Genomic DNA, 18,758 nt, shown 5'->3' with positions numbered 1-18,758 from the left:
TCCAGAGGGATGCGATGTGAGTAATGTGGTCGTCCTGCAGCTCGGAGGACGTTTCCTCTCTAAATCAGTGACTTTAACAGATATTTTCTGCTGCTGGGGAAAGAAACCAACATCCACGTCACAAACATCAGCTCTGCTCTTCATATTCTGGGCTAGTTATGGTAGTTTTAGAAAAGAAGTTTGCTAATTAAAAAAAACAAGTAAATCTGCGTCTTTTTTTCTCATGGATTTGCCACTTTAAAACTTGTTTTGCCACTTATTTGCCACTTTTAAACTCATAAATCTGCAATTTTTTTCTCGTAGACTTGCCACTTTAAAACTAAATTAAATTCTATACGATGGCCCGCAGAGGAAACATTTGAAATGACAAAAAAGTATCTAATAGATGTTTGACTCAGCCCTGCTAACAGACACTACTAAATAGTTATTAATGCCTTATTAGACAACCAGTAATTAACTAAGAGTTTTCCCTCAATAACCTCAGAATTATTGTTTATTAGTAGGAAGTACGGAAGTATATGAGTTGAGTGAGTGAGACCAAAAAATGACACAAAATGACCAAAAAAGGCACAAAATGACCAAAAAAAGACACAAAATTACCACAAAAAGACACAAAATTACCCAAAAAAGACACAAAATAACCACAAAAGACACAAAATGACCAAAAAAAGACAAAAAAATAACTTAATTTAGGGTTATTTGGACTCTATTAACACTTGTGCTTTTGTGTTTTCTTATGTAAGAACATACTATATTCATTGAGTGTTATTAAGGGACAATAACTATTCTTGTGGTACTTCCACCTTATAAAGTCCAAAAACTGAAATGAAAAGATTCTATTTGTCGTAAAATATGTCCTGAAGAAAGTGAGAAAGTGAGAGTGACTCAGTGAGTCTGTGTTTCTGTAACCTTTGACCCCTGAGACTCATCAATAACCAGCAGGAGAGGAGAAGTGTGTGTGCTGTCTCATCCGTCTTCATTAGACCGCTCTGTGTGTGTGTGTGTGTGTCTGTATGTATGTATGTGTGTGTGTGTGTGTGTGTGTGTGTGTGTGTCTGTATGTATGTATGTATGTGTGTGTGTGTGTGTGTCTGTATGTATGTGTGTGTGTGTGTGTGTGTGTGTGTCTGTATGTGTGTGTGTGTGTGTGTGTTAAGGTGGATACACACATGCAGAATTCATTCATGTAAGGTAAAGAAACAAAAATGAAGCTTTTATTTTGAAAATATAACTGATTATTTTGTTTAGGTTTGTGCTTTTTGAGCCTTTTAAAAACCTGCGTGAGGTCAAAGTTTAACCAACATATTGTTCCAGTTTTCTCTGTAGCTTTCTTTTCACTGTTTTTTTTAAATCCTTTCTCTGTCTTCCTGTCCTGTCCACCTCAGTCATATTGTTTGTGTGTTTTTTATACGTTTTGGACGGGTTGATGGCTAATTTCGTTGTCCTCCCCTGTTCAATGATAATAAAAGCTTCTGATTCTGATTCTGATCTCCCATCCATCCATCCGTCGCTCTGTTTGTAGAGGAGGAAAACATTCACACACACTGATATCTGATGGACAGATTATTATTCTGCTCTCTATCTCACAGACATAGAGCCGGACATTATGCAAACCAGACCTGAACCAGGAAGCAGCGGTGGTGTTTAAAGCTTCACGGCCATGCAGATAACACAAACTGTATCTTGTTCTCCCTCTTTCCTTTTGATCCTGCTCTACAAGAAAACACTGTTTCATCATCATCAGGACAATCTCCAAAATAAAGCATTCTTTGTTTACAGTTTACTGGACCAGCTAAGAATCTGTATCCTGTGTGGATTTAAGGATTAATCGTCTGTGTTGGTTGTCAGTGGATGTTGAAAGGAGTGAAATTCTGATGAAAAAAATTCATGAAAAAATTATGAATTAATAATACTATACTGTGTTTATATAGTGCCTTTTCTTAACAATGTTACAAAATAAAATAAATTTGTACAAATAGAATAAAATAGGCAGATAAAATAAAGTAATGAGGTACTAAAACATGGATACTTTGTTAAAGTGTTGCAGATGAATATGAGTCATTACACAGTTAGATTTGAGAAAGCAAGTGTAGTTTGGTATTGCTATAATAATAAAAAGTGTAGTAACATGATTTTACTTTTTTTGCAGAGATTTTTCTAATTTTGCTGTGTGCGTTCAGCATTTTTAATGCAATCTTTTGTGTTTACTGTATTTTGTCTTTTTGGAATTTCTTTGTGTTTTTTATCTGTTTTTTTGTGATTTCATTGTGTTTCTGTGTGTTTTTATGTTTTTCTTGTGTGTGTTTTCATGTGTTTCTATGTGTTTTGTGTGTGTTTTTTGTAATTTTTGTGCGTTTCTTGTAAAAAAAAAATGTTATTGTTTTTGGTGTTTTTTGTAATTTTGTGTGTTTTTTATATTTTTTGTGTGTTTTTTTCTTTGTGTTTTTTTATGTGTTTTTATGTTTGTTTTTTGTAATTATTTTTGTGTATTTTTTTGTGTTTAAAATCAATAAAATTGATCCAGTAAGTCAAAAAGAAAATAATAACCAGGTCATATAGGTGAGGTTGAGCTGAAAAACAATGATAGCAACACGTCATGATGAAGATGTTTAAGTGGTTTATAAACAGGCAGAATGAAAAGGAGTCAAAAATTGACAAAAGAGGGAAGGAAAGAAGGAAAGAAGGAAAGAAGGAGAGAAGGAGAGAAGGAAAGAAGGATATCAGACTGGTTCCTTTCTCTCCGTCTCACCTGTTGATGTTTGGAGGAAGTTAAACAGAGACTTCCCTGTTTCTATATTTAGCTGGTTGTCTCTTCCTCGTCTGCTAGAACACACTATCACCCTGAGCATAACACACACACACACACACACACACACACACACACACACACACACACTTGTGTATGTGTGTGTGTGTGTCCTCAGATGACCTTTCAGTGAGATCAAACGCTTAAAAATAATGAAATAAATAAGTAATAGTTATAGAAACGAAGCTTTCATTGTGTTTAATCGGAGAAAAGTCAGAAAATGTAATATCTGTAAACAGCAAACACTCGACTGAAATAATATAAAGTATTGATTTTGTTGCACAAAAATATCATTCAAAATCTATTTTTTTAAAAGTTTGTGCAACAATTCATGACAAGATTTGCTGCATAGTCCAAGGCCTTTAACTTTTACACCAAATCTCACATAAAATGTGTAGATATTGTGATCATTAGTAGATCCAAAAACACTAAATTTATGGAGACTTTTCATCCTAGTAGCACCTTTAAAAGGATTTCACACCCAGAGCCATAAATCTATTATATATAAGACTTCTTCATGCAGCAGGCTCTTTGTGTTTGTCTCTTCTCAGAGAGACAAAAGACAGCAGAGGAAACGGGAAGATTGTTTTATTGGAGTCTGGATGTTCGTCTGTGTGTGTTTAAAGAAAGATCTGCTTCTTCTCACACTGTCCAGACGGCACCAATCATAATAATGAGATAACACATCTTGGAAGAGTCAAAGTGTGGCTTCAAATATGTGCAGCAAAGTTGCCCTAAGAGCAGCCAATGAATGTTGTTGCAAGTAGCTATGACAAAATGTCCTGAAAGTAAACTGCTGCAAAAAAACTGCTGCAAAAATGTCCTTAGACCAAACATTATCAGTTGCAATGAGAGGAACAGATTTCATCAGGCTAAGATAAGATAACATTAGCTATGATTAGCCTAGCTAACATTAGCTATGATCCTGTAATTGCTATGAGCAAGCTAGCAAATGTTGCAAGTTACATCAGTAGCTCGTAAATAAGAGGGACTCAATAGAAACCAAGCAGCATTTCTTTCATTCATATCTTGATATCATCTAATATAGTACAATATAAAATATACTATAACATCTGCACCAATCTCCTAATGTTTAGAAAGAGCGGATTTGCCATGAGCTAGCTAGCTAGCATTGCAAGTTAGCTTACTCACATTAGTTCGTCTAGATAGCTAGTGGTAAATAACAAGCCTTACTTTAATACAAACACACTACTAATATCTTGATATTTTATAATATAGTTCAACATAAAACATGCCATTACCTTGACTGCAACGACTTCCTGGGAAGTGATTCAAGTCATCCAAGTCCCCGCCTCCTGCTGTCTCTGATTGGGCAGCAGAGAGAACCAATGGCATGCAATGCTGCCCTCAGAAGGTATTTCAATAAGTAAAAGTCCACTCTGCACTGGAAGAGCGTAGTGGACTTCACTTGTGAAGTGGTGTAGATTGAGAAGAGAAGGGGGCTTAGCACTGACCCTTGAGGCACCCCAGTGGATAGGTTAAATAGTTTGGACACTTCCCCCTTCCAGGATACTTTAAAACAGGGGTCTCAAACTCAAATTACCTGGGGGCCGCAGGAGGCAGTATCAAAATGACCAAAAAAGACACAAAATGACAGAAAAATAAATAAATTACTTACTTAAAAAAAGAAAAAAAATGACTAAAGAAAGACCAAAAAATGACCCCCCCAAAAAATCACAGAATTACCAAAAAAGAGACACAATTATATAAAAAAAGACACAAAATTACCAAAAAAAAACAAAGAAAGAATTACCAAAAAAGACACAAAATTATTAAAAAAAGACACAAAAATTACCACGCGTACCATCGTTACGCCCGACGATTACCAGCTGTTCCTGTCCTTCACACCAACCCCCCCCCCCCACCCAACCCCACATCAGCCTATCAATCTCCAGCTTGGATCCAAGCAACTTGTGCACGAACCTTCCATCTCTGTTCCTGCCAAGCATCTCTTTACGTCTTCTGTTTTCATTCACAAGCCAACATTTGGTGCAATTTATCAGATTTAGGAGGAAAAAGGCAACATTTGGTTTAAAAATTTGCTATAAATATCGTCAAAAAGCATCTCCGGAATTCAGCTCTGTAGCGTTAAAAAAAAAACAGATGTCATGTGTGTGAAAAGTGGTTTTGGATGTTTGGAAAATATTTGTCCACTGCGACCTGCTGATTAACTGTCCTGCTTCAATTCTCCACTGATATTAGGTGTCCTGCAGGAGGAACACAACGTCTCCAGAATAATGTGCTGCTTTATAATGTTTAAACCCTCTGAACCCCAACGAGACGTTTCAGGGCGTCGCCTTACAATTTTACTCAGTGTGGCCTTGTTTTTTCACTGTAATAAATGAAATATACATATAAATCAATAAGTCCTGGAGCTCTGTGGAATCAGTGGAACAACTCAAAAGTCTTGTCTTTGTGCAGAATAGCACAGTTAGAATGACAGAAATCATAGAAAAAAAATAAATGAAATTTATATATAAACACTTTTCCAAGTGCCAACAATGTGTCATGGATTATTTGAAAAAATATATTGTCTCCACTTTATACATATTGAGCTATTAACATGTTTCCGACCTCTCCTGTCCTCTCCTCTCTGCTCTGTGTAAACAAATTTTCAGTGAATATTTGTCACATGACCTGCAAAATTTCAGAAAAAGACACAAAATTACCAAAAAAAGACATATTACCAAAAATACCAAAAACAGATGGGGGAAGCGAGAAAAAAAAAGGAAAAAAATCCCCCCAAAAGACACTAAATTACCATAAAAAAGACAGAAAACTTCTAAAAATTAGCAAAAAGATACAAAGTGGCCAAAACAAGAAGTAAAATTACCCCAAAAAAAGTTTACATATTGTCCATGTTGAAGTATTGTCATGTTTCCAGCTTCTCCTGTCCTCTCCTCTCAGCTCTGTGTAAACAGCCTCTCCTGTCCTCTCCTCTCTGCTCTGTGTAAACAGCCTCTCCTGTCCTCTCCTCTCTGCTCTGTGTAAACAGCCTCTCCTGTCCTCTCCTCTCAGCTCTGTGTAAACAGCCTCTCCTGTCCTCTCCTCTCTGCTCTGTGTAAACAGCCTCTCCTGTCCTCTCCTCTCAGCTCTGTGTAAACAGCCTCTCCTGTCCCTCTCCTCTCTGCTCTGTGTAAACAGCCTCTCCTGTCCTCTCCCCTCTGCTCTGTGTAAACAGCCTCTCCTGTCCCTCTCCTCTCAGCTCTGTGTAAACAGCCTCTCCCTGTCCTCTCCTCTCTGCTCTGTGTAAACATCCTCTCCTGTCCTCTCCTCTCTGCTCTGTGTAAACAGCCTCTCCTGTCCTCTCCTCTCAGCTCTGTGTAAACAGCCTCTCCTGTCCTCTCCTCTCTGATCTGTGTAAAACAGCCTCTCCTGTCCTCTCCTCTCTGCTCTGTGTAAACAGCCTCTCCTGTCCTCTCCTCTCACAATTTTAAGCTTCGTTTTGGTCACTTTTTCTCACGTAAACTTCTGTAACCTGTGATGCGTTCAAGGACTGTCTAAACAGTGCCTGTTTTCTTACAGTTTAATTCTATGATAACTTATATATTTGTGGCGATCTTTTAAAGGAATCATACGTTGAGGTTCAGAAGGTCAGCTGTAAGGTTTCTCTTCATGTAACTTCTCCTTTACAGCCAGTTTGACTGATTCAGGCCACGATTGGTTTGATCTGATTTTCTTCTGTGATGGTTCAGTAACAACGAGTCATGACGTGGTGCGTTTACTGTAACCAGTGATGTCATGACCTCATCTAGTGATCTCATATCCATAAACATAAATACATACAGGACACATAAGAGTGAACTATTGCTGTGAAACAAGCCGCTGCTCTCCTCAGCGTGTAAAAACATGATGTAATACTAATATACTGTTACATTTTAATGACTTATTATATCATATACATATTCATGGCTCCTGTTACTGCTCTTAAAACATGACTGATAACATGTTTATAGTATAGAATTCATTCAGACTCTTTCTGTCACATTTTTGTGGCATACTGAACTATGAGGTTTTTATTTTAAGTGCATATTATATATACAATTTACATATATTGCTGAAACGACTATTATAGTCTGTTGATACATATTAGTTGTATAGTTTGTCCGAAAATAGCGAAAAAGGCACAATATTAAGTGATGTCCAAATATTTGAAAACAAACAAAAAAAACCCCTCATATCATGGAATGTCAAAATTTTTGGCAAAAAAGTCATGAATTAAACATTTTTTCTTTTACATATATGCCTTTTTTTCTTGGTTCTACTTTTTGGACATCCCATGATATGACTTTTTCCGTCAATTCTGGACAAACTATGTCCAAATATGTATCAACAGACTGAAATATAGTAATTTTTGGGCATTTTAAAATTTTGACAAAAAGTTGACATGCTATTCTATGACTTTTTTGTCAAATTTTATGGATAAACTATACAACTAATTTGTATCAACAGACTATAATAAAGTATTTTTAAAATCATTTTTAAGGATTTTAAATAAGAACATTTTTGACAAAAATCAACATGCTATAGTGTGACTTTTTTTTCCATTTTGTGGACATCCCATGATATGAATTTTCCCTTCATTTTTAAACATATTGCACTATAAAATGTATCAACAGAATACAATTGGGCCATTTAAAGCATCTTGGGGCCTTGTAAAAAAAAAAAAAAAAAAAAAATATATATATATATATATATATATATATATATATATATATATAATATATATATATATATATATATATATATATATAATATTATATATATATATATATATATATATATATATATATATATATATATATATATCAACATTTAAAATTCTTTATTGAGCATGAGTGTTTTGAAAGTAAAAAAAAAGATTCAAAATCACATTTTATGTTGGACTAAAGGACTAAAAAAAGACACAAAATGACCAAAAAAAGACACAAAATGACCAAAAAAAGACACATAATGGCTTACAAAGACATGAAAAGAATTAAAAAATGGACAAAATAGCCCAAGACTATATAGAGTTAAGTTGTTAACCCATTTCTTGTTCCCTGAAAAAGGCCTTCTTGTATAATTCTGAAATGTACATTATTTTCCAGTTTTGGTTAAGCTTACCTTTTTTTATTTACCTCTGGCAGTTCACCACTTACCTTTGGACCCTTTCAAGCTGTTCATTTGACTTGAACTGCTTGAATTTCAATAAAAAATGGAAAAATTGGGGTGTTCTAAAACTTTTGACCGGTAGTGTATATAGATATATATATATGGTATAAAATGTATGAACCTCTTGCAGCCACAACCTGCAGATGAATGACAGACAGTAATATTGTCACATTAATCAAGACATTTAAATTCATTCTAAAGACTCTCATCCATAACTCTCCTCTCGGTGACCTTTGACCTGTCAGGCTGCAGGCGTCTGCTGTGATTAACAAGGATTCTGTGAGTGTGTGTGTGTGTGCTGGCGCTGCAGGTGGGAGGTGTGTGTGTGTGTGTGTGTGTGTGTACTTGTTCACTGGAGGGAAGCGACTCGAATCCAAACCAACACAAACTCTCTGCAGGCTCCACTGTGTGTGTGTGTGTGTGTGTGTGTGTGTGTGTGTGTGTGTGTGTGTTCCCCTGTGTATATGTGTGTGTGTGTGTGTGTGTGTGTGTGTGTGTGTTCCCCTGTGTATATGTGTGTGTGTGTGTGTGTGTGTGTGTGTGTGTTCCCCTGTGTATATGTGTGTGTGTGTGTGTGTGTGTGTGTGTGTGTGTGTGTGTTCCCCTGTGTATATGTGTGTGTGTGTGTGTGTGTGTGTGTGTGTGTGTGTGTGTGTGTGTGTGTGTGTTCCCGTGTGTGTGTGTGTGTGTGTGTGTGTGTGTGTGTGTGTGTGTGTGTGTGTTCCCAGCAGTCTATAGAGGAGCGGTGGAGCGCTCACAGATTAGGGATGCCTGACAAAAACCTCCCCGCTCTCTTTCCGTTTTCTCTCTTTTTTTTTTTTTTTGCCCTTTGTGAACTTTTTGAACTCTCCATTCTGATGATGCACATTTCCACTTTTAGTGCACTGATTAATATAAATTTAAAGAAATCCTCCTTGTGTCCGGGTCATCTTAACCTCTGCTGACCACAGAAAGAAGAAGCTTCATCTAATGAGAGCTGCAGATTTCTTAGAGTGGGTGACATCACAGTGAGGAGGAGCTGACTGCACACATTTGGTTCCTCATTCTGGTATCCGTCATCTAAAAAGTTCTAGTAGAGAATGCCATACAAATGTCAAAAAATTTGCATGTTTGCATATCTGTATGTGTGTGAGAGTTCGAGTGTGTAAAGCCTGAGACCTGCAAGGTTATAATAGTTTTGGTTTTTTACGTTAGTTTTAATTTCGTTGTCAATTTTTGTTTTCAAATTCAGTTAGTTTTAATGAGTTTTAGAGTGAGTTTGCTAGTTTTAATTAGTTTTTATTTTTTGGAAAATGCTTAGTTTTAGTTTTTTTGTAATGGGGTATTTGTTGGGTGCCAGATTCAATAAGGTCACTATAAATGTGTCCTTTATTTCCTTTGTCTGATCCATCTCAGCCCCAATAAGTTTATCAAGTCATAAAACCAGATAGATGAAATAGATTTCAGATAAGATTGGAATTTGGGCTGTCGGCGAAAGTGGCCGTCAGTCGCTCCATGATTTTATCCAAAGTGCAAAAAAAATTGGAAGAAAATCAAAAATTCATAGTCATGATTTTTTTTTAATGCCCCGATACTCTCAATATAGTCTTATTATGATCTGTTGATATATGTAGTAGGGTGGCTTTCCAGAAATAACAAAATAAAAAACTATCAAAAATTTGAGAAAAAAAGTATTTTTATGTCAAAAATGGTCAAATTTTAAAGTGCCTAAAAATGACTTTATTATATTCTGTTGATACCTATCAGAACATTGTTTGTCCAGAAATGACAGAAAACCCATTTATAATGGGATGTCAAAAAATGGTCAAAAAAGTATGTTTTAAAAATTTGGTCAAAAATGGTCAAATTTTAAAATGCTTTAAATTACTTTATTATAGTCTGTTGATACCCGTCATGGTGCTTTTCTGTTATTTTTGACATATACTATATTATGATGTCCAAAGGTTGAAAGAACACCAAAAACTCCAGCACGTTGAAATATTTCAAAAAAGTTTTTTTCTTTTAAAAAGGCGCCAAAATGCTAAAAATGACCCAAATAAAGTCGTTTGATACATTTCATTGTACAGTCTGTCCAAAGATGAGAGAAAATGAAGTGATAGCAGGCAAATAAATAAATAAAAACTTAGGACAAAGTGTCATCAACAATTTTCCATTTATTCCACAATTTTTCGTTGGCATTTGTTGCAACTTTATTAGTATTTTACTTTAGTTTCATTCATTAGTGGTTTAATACAACAACAGTGCTTCTGTCTCAGTAAAGATTTCTGCTTACAAAATACAAAACAAAGCAGCAGCAGCAGCAGCAGTGAGAGGCTCAGACAGACTCAGTAACAGAGCGACAGCTGGAGCAGAAGTGGTGCATCTTATTGGCCTAAAGTCAGACGACAGCACGTCCAAGAATCTGACACTGAAACTCATTTAGAACTAAAACAGCATCTGAATTACACCGTGCAAAAACTCAAATCACCAGATATTTTAGTTGACTATTTTGAGAAAATTGAACTGCATCTGCCAAAGGAAAATAGAGATTATTTCCCCCAAAATATGAGAAAAAAGTTCTACAGCAGTCCTGATTCTCAAATAAAGACATTGCTTATAACAGATCCACAGATCAGTCATCATTTAATAACATATCCACAGATCATTTTCTGTCTAAAAACGATGGTAACTGCAGGCAAAAAGCAAATAAGAGCGTTTAGAGTTAAGACTTTAGTTTGTGGAACTCGTTAAATAGTGTCCGGCTCCATCACCACAGTGCTGCTGCTGCTGAATGGCAGGAAAATAAACACAAAATACAGCAAAGGCACATTCAATAACGACGGCCCCCATTCCCTCACTAACACCTAGAAATAATAAAATAATAATAACAGCTAAGGATGGATGAAAAACAACAAACACACAAACAAACACACTGAATGACTTCACAGTGCAGCATGAAGAAACACAGTAAGTCAAACAGCCCAACACTTAAATTCCCTTCTGACTCACACTGGAGCTCTGGATCCCTTATAAAGCGCCATTATTAACACACACACACACACACACACACACACACACACACACACACACACACACACACTATGCTGTAGTTTCCAATGCTATTATTGCACCCAAGTTCAAGAAAAATAAAGCAAAACAAAGAGTGAAAAGACCCATATTAGTTCCAAAAAAATAATCTGGTGTAAATATAATTATGTGCTGTGCTTCAACTAAACAAACCTCACACACACCTACACACACACACACACACACTGCTTGGCATATGTTTATGGAAGACATACGTGCGTGTGCTTGGCATTAATTAGTACAATGGTTTCTATACAAATTAGTCTCTTTCTAGCCAACAAGGCAGACAAAACTAAACTCTTTATAGCGGTAGCTAGCTAGCTAGCTAGGTAGGTAGCCAGTGTGGGAGCTGGTATGGAAGCCCATATACGCCAATGAGATCTTTGTAGGTTTAAACTTTCTAATCTGGAAATAAAGAGGAGCCTGAGATACTAATACTGTCAGCAGGATAAAGTTGTTGGTTGCAGTTTGAGGAAAATAATCCGTTATAATAAAGGGAAACCTTAACCTTAGGGTTAACCTAAGCCTTAACCTTAGGGTTAAGGCTTAGGTTAACCCTATCTCGCTTGTGTAGCTCAATGTTGCTTATTTTTTAGTTATTTCATTATTTGTTGTTTTCCTCGCAATTTATCTTTACTAGAAAATGAGGCTAAGATCACAAGAAGGCTTTTTTCCAGTGTAGCTGAAAGAGCAGGATGTCAGAGAGAAAGTAGCATTTAATAATTCCAATTTGAGATCCTGAGTCATATTATATTAACAACCTGTTTTAATGGGACTGGTATTACCAGGGGAGCTCATTTGATTTTAAAAAAGTTGATATTTGACTTTAATTTACTGACTTTAGGCCTGTGTCGGTGTTCTTCGGCTCTCTGATCCAACTTTAAATGCTCCCAGGAACTGCTGCTAAACTATTATTATATTCTGAAGTTGATAAAAATTCCCAAACTTAATAATATGCAGCACACGATGAACACCAGGTTACTTGTAACACGCTAGTATTTTATCATTTAATATGACTGTATGCTATGGAAATTTGTATTTAGTGTTAATTATCATTAACCAATAACCTTCTAGCTACTGCAGTGCTGGTTGCCAGGTTGGTTCAAACCTTCCCAAAGATAATGAACCAAGATAATACTTCACACAGGACTAATATATCACATTTCCTCTGTGTTTGGTGAAATAAAGTAAATCATTTGAGGTCGAATTCAGGAATTTTTACAAGAAAAAAAGACAGATATGGCAGATTTTTTTAATGGCATTAAAAGGCCAAATGACTAGGGATCCCCAGATTATACTGGTTCTGGGGGGATAGGGCTCAAGTTTTTATTCTGATATACTTATTTGTTATTTCAAGGGAAGTAAATCCTTATTTTAAGAAGGTTTCTAATTCTAATGACTTCTTTTTTCATCACACTGGTAGAAACAGGCTTCCATACATTATCCCCCCTCTTTAAGACCCAGTTATTTATACATCTAGAGTAGAAAAAATGCTTCGGCAACACCCCCTCCCATCCAAATACAGAAAGTGAAGGAATGGGTTGCCATGTTTGGACAACATTCCCCTTTTTTAATCCCGAATACTTGCGTTTCTAGGCATTAAGAAGAGGGAATGCAGTTGCCAGATCTGAGCTGCGTTGCCCATTCAAGTGTTTGCAGGTTGTATATTAAGAGGGGGAACGGGTTGCCATGTTGCGTTAATATCCCCCTTTATGAGACAATACTGGAGGAATTTATCTGTCACTGTTTTTTTTCTTTTCTCCAGACCTGATCTTGATTTCAGTGCTTTTCCTGGCTGCAATAATAAAACATCCGCTCTGATGTACATTCAATACGTTTTGTCTTTGTGCCACAGTGAGCGAGAGCAATGTGGAAGACATTAAAGGTGGTCTGCGACACGGGAGGAACAATAGAAACAGACTGCTAAGCCCAGCAATTTGGATTTTTTGAGGAAAGGGAAATGGGAAGCTTGTGGTACAAAGAATAAAATCTCTGAAAAATGCAAAGTCTCGCACACAATTCCCATAGGAGTCTACGGTGAGTCACAGCCAACATTAACAGGTTCCCACCCCGAACAGCAATTACATCGACAACATCCAGTAACTGATGCAACAAGTAGAGTTTCAATGTGATTCTAACTACTTTTACTCATTGATAATGTTTCACTGAAACGTTCAATCTTAAAGGGATAGTTCAGATGAAATGGGGTTGTGTGAGGTACTTATCCATAGTCTACAAGAAATGGTATTGAACTCTTATTTTGGAAGTTATGCTACTTCCTGTTTACATACATGTCATGGAAACAATGATTAGATCACTGTTTTCCTTCAAATTCTTGTTCATTTTAATGCCTGGTACAACTAAAGGGTTATTTGTTTGGACAAATATAATGATAACAACAAAAACAGATAAGAGTTTAATTTAAGAGTTGATATCTAGACATTTTCCATGGTTTTATTCATATTGATTTTGGTTATTACCAATAAAACCATGTTAAATGTCTAGATATCAGCTCTTACATTAAACTCTTATCATGTGTTTTTGTTGTTATCATTATATTTGTCCAAACAAATGAACCTTTAGTTGAACCAGACATTAAAATGAACCAGAAAATGGTCGTGACGACCTCCACCTACTGTAAATAATACACTGACTATGGATAAGTGCCTCATACAAACCCACTTCAAAAAGTCTCAACTATCCCTTTAATGGACTGAACATTTTTTTTTACCACATCATTAATTGTTGTTAATTAAATAAACAAGATGAGGTTGGTGATATTTTGTCAACTAATCCAATGGAAGGCCAATAAGCTAATAGGCAGCTTCTTTTTTTTTACTTCCTTGTCTTCAGCTAATAAGATTGATCAGTTCGAGTCCAGGTAAGTAAGTAACCAATAGGATCGCCTAATTCAAATACTTGTGGTAGCCTCAGAATTTTACATTGTTGGTCTGGACTCAATGGCTTGGAAGCTGCCCAGCATGACCTTGTTGGTTGCTCTGGGTGCTGAAGATGACCAAGAGGAACTGGCTACGGTTGTTGGAGGTTTCGGCAAAGTTAAGGTGCATAGATCAGCCTACGTCTGCAGGGTCGGAGAGATCCGTGAGGTCTGCTTTTTATTTTTTAATCAGGCCGGATGTACGAGATGAGCCAATGGGGCGGCCGGCTCTATTTGCTCTAGGTGTGGGGCGGTTTGGCTCTAGGTGTGACCAACTCTAGGTGTGGCCGGCTCTAGGTGTGGGCGGCTCTAGGTGTGGGGCGATTGGCTCTAGGTGTGGCCGGCTCTAGGTGTGACCAACTCTAGGTGTGGCCGGCTCTAGGTGTGGGGCGGTTGGCTCTAGGTGTGGCCGGCTCTAGGTGTGGGGCGATTGGCTCTAGGTGTGGCCGGCTCTAGGTGTGGGGTGGCCGGCTCTAGTTGTGGGCCGGTTAGCTCTCGTTGTGGGGCGGTTGGCTCTAGGTGTGGCCGGCTCTAGGTGTGGGGCGGTTGGCTCTAGGTGTGGCCGGCTCTAGGTGTGGGGCAGTTAGCTCTAGGTGTGGGGCGGTTAGCTCTAGGTGTGGCCGGCTGTAGGTGTGGGGCGGTTGGCTCTAGGTGTGGGGTGGCCGGCTCTCATTGTGGGCCGGTTAGCTCTCGTTGTGGGGCGGTTGGCTCTAGGTGTGGGGCGGTTAGCTCTAGGTGTGGCCGGCTCTAGGTGTGGGGCGGTTAGCTCTAGGTGTGGCCGGCTCTAGGTGTGGGGCGGTTAGCTCTAGGTGTGGCCGGCTCTAGGTGTGGGGCGGTTAGCTCTAGGTGTGGCCGGCTCTAGGTGTGGGGCGGTTGGCTCACGGTGTGGCCGGCTCTAGGTGTGGGGCGGTGAGCTCTAGGTGTGGTGCTGTGCGATGACGTTACGAAGCTGTTTGATGACGGTGTCGATCAGCTTCTGTCGGTCTCGGTCCGTCTTCCTGAACTGGGCGAAGACGTTGTTCTTCCTGCTCGTCTCCCTCATCCTGCAGAACAAAGAAGGGACGGATGCAGTGAAATTAAAGGAAAATAAGACAAAGAATGGTTTGTTTTAGTATTTCACATGTTATTTGTGTTTGCAAACTATTATGAACTCAGTAAAACACAAAACACAAGTGCATGATATTTTGATGCTAATATTATTAATATCTGCAACTGTGTAGAAACACAGCGTTTATACAGAATTATTAGGCATGAAAGAAGAAAAAAAGAAACCGTTTACGCAGTGAAACTTCAAACCGTGCACCACAGTCACCTGTTCAACAAGAAAAACTTTTTTTTGTTTTTGTTTGTTTGGTTTTAAAGTTGTGTTAGTGTGTGCTCAGTGTCACATGAGACAGTGTGTGTCTCTGTGTGTTTGGTCGCAGAACGCTGGACGGTTACGGACCTCCAGGAAGTTTAGGGGCCCAGCAGACCAGACAAGCCCCAGCAGGGTGCTTCCTCCTGGGCACAGAGGGACCACCGGGCCTGATTAAAGAAGGTCCACTGGACTGAACAATGGAGCCGATCATACGACTGAGATTACAACCTGTTATATGTATGAGTGTGTGTGTGTGTGTTTGTCGCTATCTCCACTGATCCACAGTGTGTTGTTGTAGCGATAAACATCATCACCAGAGGAGTTTATTTTTCCTGTGTGATGAGGAGGATGTGTGTCTGTTTAACCATGCAAATACACACACACACACACACACACACACACACACACACACACACACACACACACACTTTAGTAGTGTAAAGACATGCCAGAATCCGACACACACAGAAAACAATACTCACGGCTTAAATAACCTGTCATGGATGAGGGAGAGGACAGATGGGAGAAGCAGTGAGACGGATGGAGCAAAGAGAGTAGTAGGGCTGCATGATTATGGCCAAAATGATAATCACGATTATTTTGATCAATATTGTAGGGAAAACATCTGTATTTTTATTGCACTACTTTTAAACAAACAACAGGAACAGTTTTTAGTGTCCGGTGCTTGTTGTAAACAAACAGAGATCGCTAAGCTAACACCTCCTGCAGCAGCAGCACATACACACTGTACTGCTACAGAGCTAACTGTTAGCCTGTTAGCACATACACACTGTACTGCTACAGAGCTAACGGTTAGCCTGTTAGCACATACACACTGTACTGCTACAGAGCTAACTGTTAGCCTGTTAGCACATACACACTGTACTGCTACAGAGCTAACTGTTAGCCTGTTAGCACATACACACTGTACTGCTACAGAGCTAACTGTTAGCCTGTTAGCACATACACACTGTACTGCTACAGAGCTAACTGTTGGCCTGTTAGCACATACACACTGTACTGCTACAGAGTTAACTGTTAGCCTGTTATCAAGTCGCAGACTGGACGCTAAGGGGTTAACATCCCCTCCGGCTCTGCAGCTGGGAGAGACTGCTGCAGGAGGACTGTGCCGCTTCGACTCGTTCTTACTCTTCTTAACGAGCCTCCGGCCCCCGTGGCTCGTTAAGAAGAGCCTCCGGCCCCCGCGGCTCGTTAAGAAGAGCCTCCGGCCCCCGCAGCTCGTTAAGAAGAGCCTCCGACCCCTGCGGCTCGTTAAGAAGAGTAGGAACGAGTCTCCAAAAGTCTCCAATAACACCAGGAAAAGTCGCTGGATTTGTCGCCAGTCGCTTTCTTGAAAAATAGTCTCTAAGGGGGTCTGAAAAGTCGCTAATTATAGCAACAAAGTCACTAAGTTGGTAACACTGCTTGGCCAGCTTTTACAAATGTCGCGTGTTGTTGTGGCGTTGAGTACTACGTCACATCCTGCTTAGTGTTCTATCCAATCAGCAACCAGGCTGTTTTCAGGGGAGAAAAACGGCCCTGCTCTTCTACAGGGACTAAAAAAGTCCCAACAAAAGTCCGCTTCCGACGGCTTGTATTCTAATTAGAGGCGTTTCGGCGAGTGAGACTCGCCTCATTCCGGGTATTGGACTGTAGTGGAAACAGCGTTTTGACTCTGGATCGAGCCATCTAGTTGTTTCCTCCTGTTCAAAGTCTTTATTCCAAGGCTTTAGCTGTGTATTTCAATTTTCTGTTTTACCACAATGTCAAACTATTTCTCCAAAGTTTCTGTAATAATAATAATAATAATAATAATAACTGCCTTGCCTTAAATGGATCAGTCAATAACATTTCTATCATAATTTGCTTGTTTTGTGTGACCAATCGCCCCAAAACCCCCAAAGATAATGAGTTTAAATATCAGTTATATGAAACAGAGAAATGAGTGAAGATGATTGTTTTGCTAATCAAATGTGTGATTCAGTGTTTCAGCTCTGTTTGAATGGATTAAAAGAAGTAAATATGGAGTAAAGGAACAAAAGGACAGATAACCAGAGTTAGGAAGGAGTGGAAACACAGTTCTTACTTCTCCAGCAGGGCCAGGGCTGTGTGTGGGTTGACCCGCAGGTATTTACAGGTAGGTTTTCCGTAATCAGCCAGGTAGGTGGACCAATCCCACTGGGTGAACAGTTCCAGTAACTAGATAACGACAGATAAAAGATTAATGGAAAGCTGTTGACTCACAGGAAACAAAAAAACAAAACAAAGCTCAGTTCCTGGTGATTCAATGATGGTTGGTGGTGAGAAAATAAACAGGTCCTCGCCTCTGACTCTCACAAATGTTGAGTAAGAGTTCGTCTCCAGTTCAAAAGCAGCAAAAATCTCAACTTCTACCAGCTTCAAATGGATAAATATTCAGAGATTCACATTCAGATTCAGAATTTCCTGTATTGTCATTGCAGTAACAAGTACTAGGACAACGAAATTAGCCATCAACCCGTCCAAAACGTATAAAACACACATATAATATGACAGAGATGGAAGAAATATAGTAGGAACTCTTCATTACTGTGACAGAATCTGACACCTTTGTGAAGGAGGTTAGTGACATTTATGATATGATCATATATATATATATATATATATATATATATATATTTTTTTTTTACACATTTTTTTACAAGTTTTTTTGGTAATTTTTACATTTTTTTGATCATTTTGTCTTATTTTTGGTCATTTTTGAAGTTATTTTAATATTGAAAATCAAAAAAACCCACTAGTTTGAAACCAGCTAAGAGTACATTATTACACATTTTTCAACATTTACAAGAGATTATATTGTATTGAACTCTTGTTTTGAAAAATCTGATGCTTTCTTTTAACTGGACACATAAATAAACAAAAAAATTGTTTTTTTTTTCGTCATTTTACTTTTTTTTTGGTAATTTTGTGGGGTTTTGGTCATTTTTACAGTTACTTTTTGTCATTTTGTGTGGTTTTTAGAGTATTTTTTGGTAATTTTGTTTGTTTTTACATTTGTTTTTTTGTCATTTTGTGTCTTTTTAGGTAATTTTTAAATTTTATTTTTGGTAATTTTTACTTTTATTTTTGGTCATTTTGTGTTTTTTTGGTCATTTTTAGTTACTTTTGGTCATTATGTGTTTTTTTTGGGTAATTTTTACATTTATTTTTTGTCATTTTGTGGTTTTTGGTCATTTTTAGTTATTTTTTTGTCATATTTTGTAATATTGAAACTAAAAAAAAGTTATTTGAAAAATGCCAATTAATAACTGTTAGTTAACTGTTTGAATATAGAAAAAGCTCGTCTTTATCACCGGATCCATCATGGAAACCTTTAATTTGCGCAGTAATTATGATTTTGATTTCAAACCAGCTTTGTTTTCCATCATCAGGTG

At 37.9% G+C, this 18,758-nt stretch overlaps 1 protein-coding gene across 1 annotated transcript in view; it reads right to left on the bottom strand.

The window, feature by feature from the left end:
• Nucleotides 1-4,634, bottom strand: part of LOC131990114 (cytochrome P450 26B1) — a 73,928-nt gene extending 69,294 nt beyond the window's left edge. Inside the window, exon 1 of the mRNA XM_059355516.1 lies at nt 4,623-4,634. Within this exon, the coding sequence (XP_059211499.1) occupies nt 4,623-4,634 (12 nt within the window). The remainder of the gene's footprint in view (nt 1-4,622) is intronic.
• Nucleotides 4,635-18,758: the final 14,124 nt, after the last annotated feature.

Source organism: Centropristis striata, chromosome 17, assembly GCF_030273125.1.
Source record: "Centropristis striata isolate RG_2023a ecotype Rhode Island chromosome 17, C.striata_1.0, whole genome shotgun sequence".
NCBI classification, from domain to species: Eukaryota; Metazoa; Chordata; class Actinopteri; order Perciformes; family Serranidae; genus Centropristis; species Centropristis striata.
Note: the sequence above shows the minus strand (reverse complement) of the source record. Positions and strands in the feature narration are given on the sequence as shown.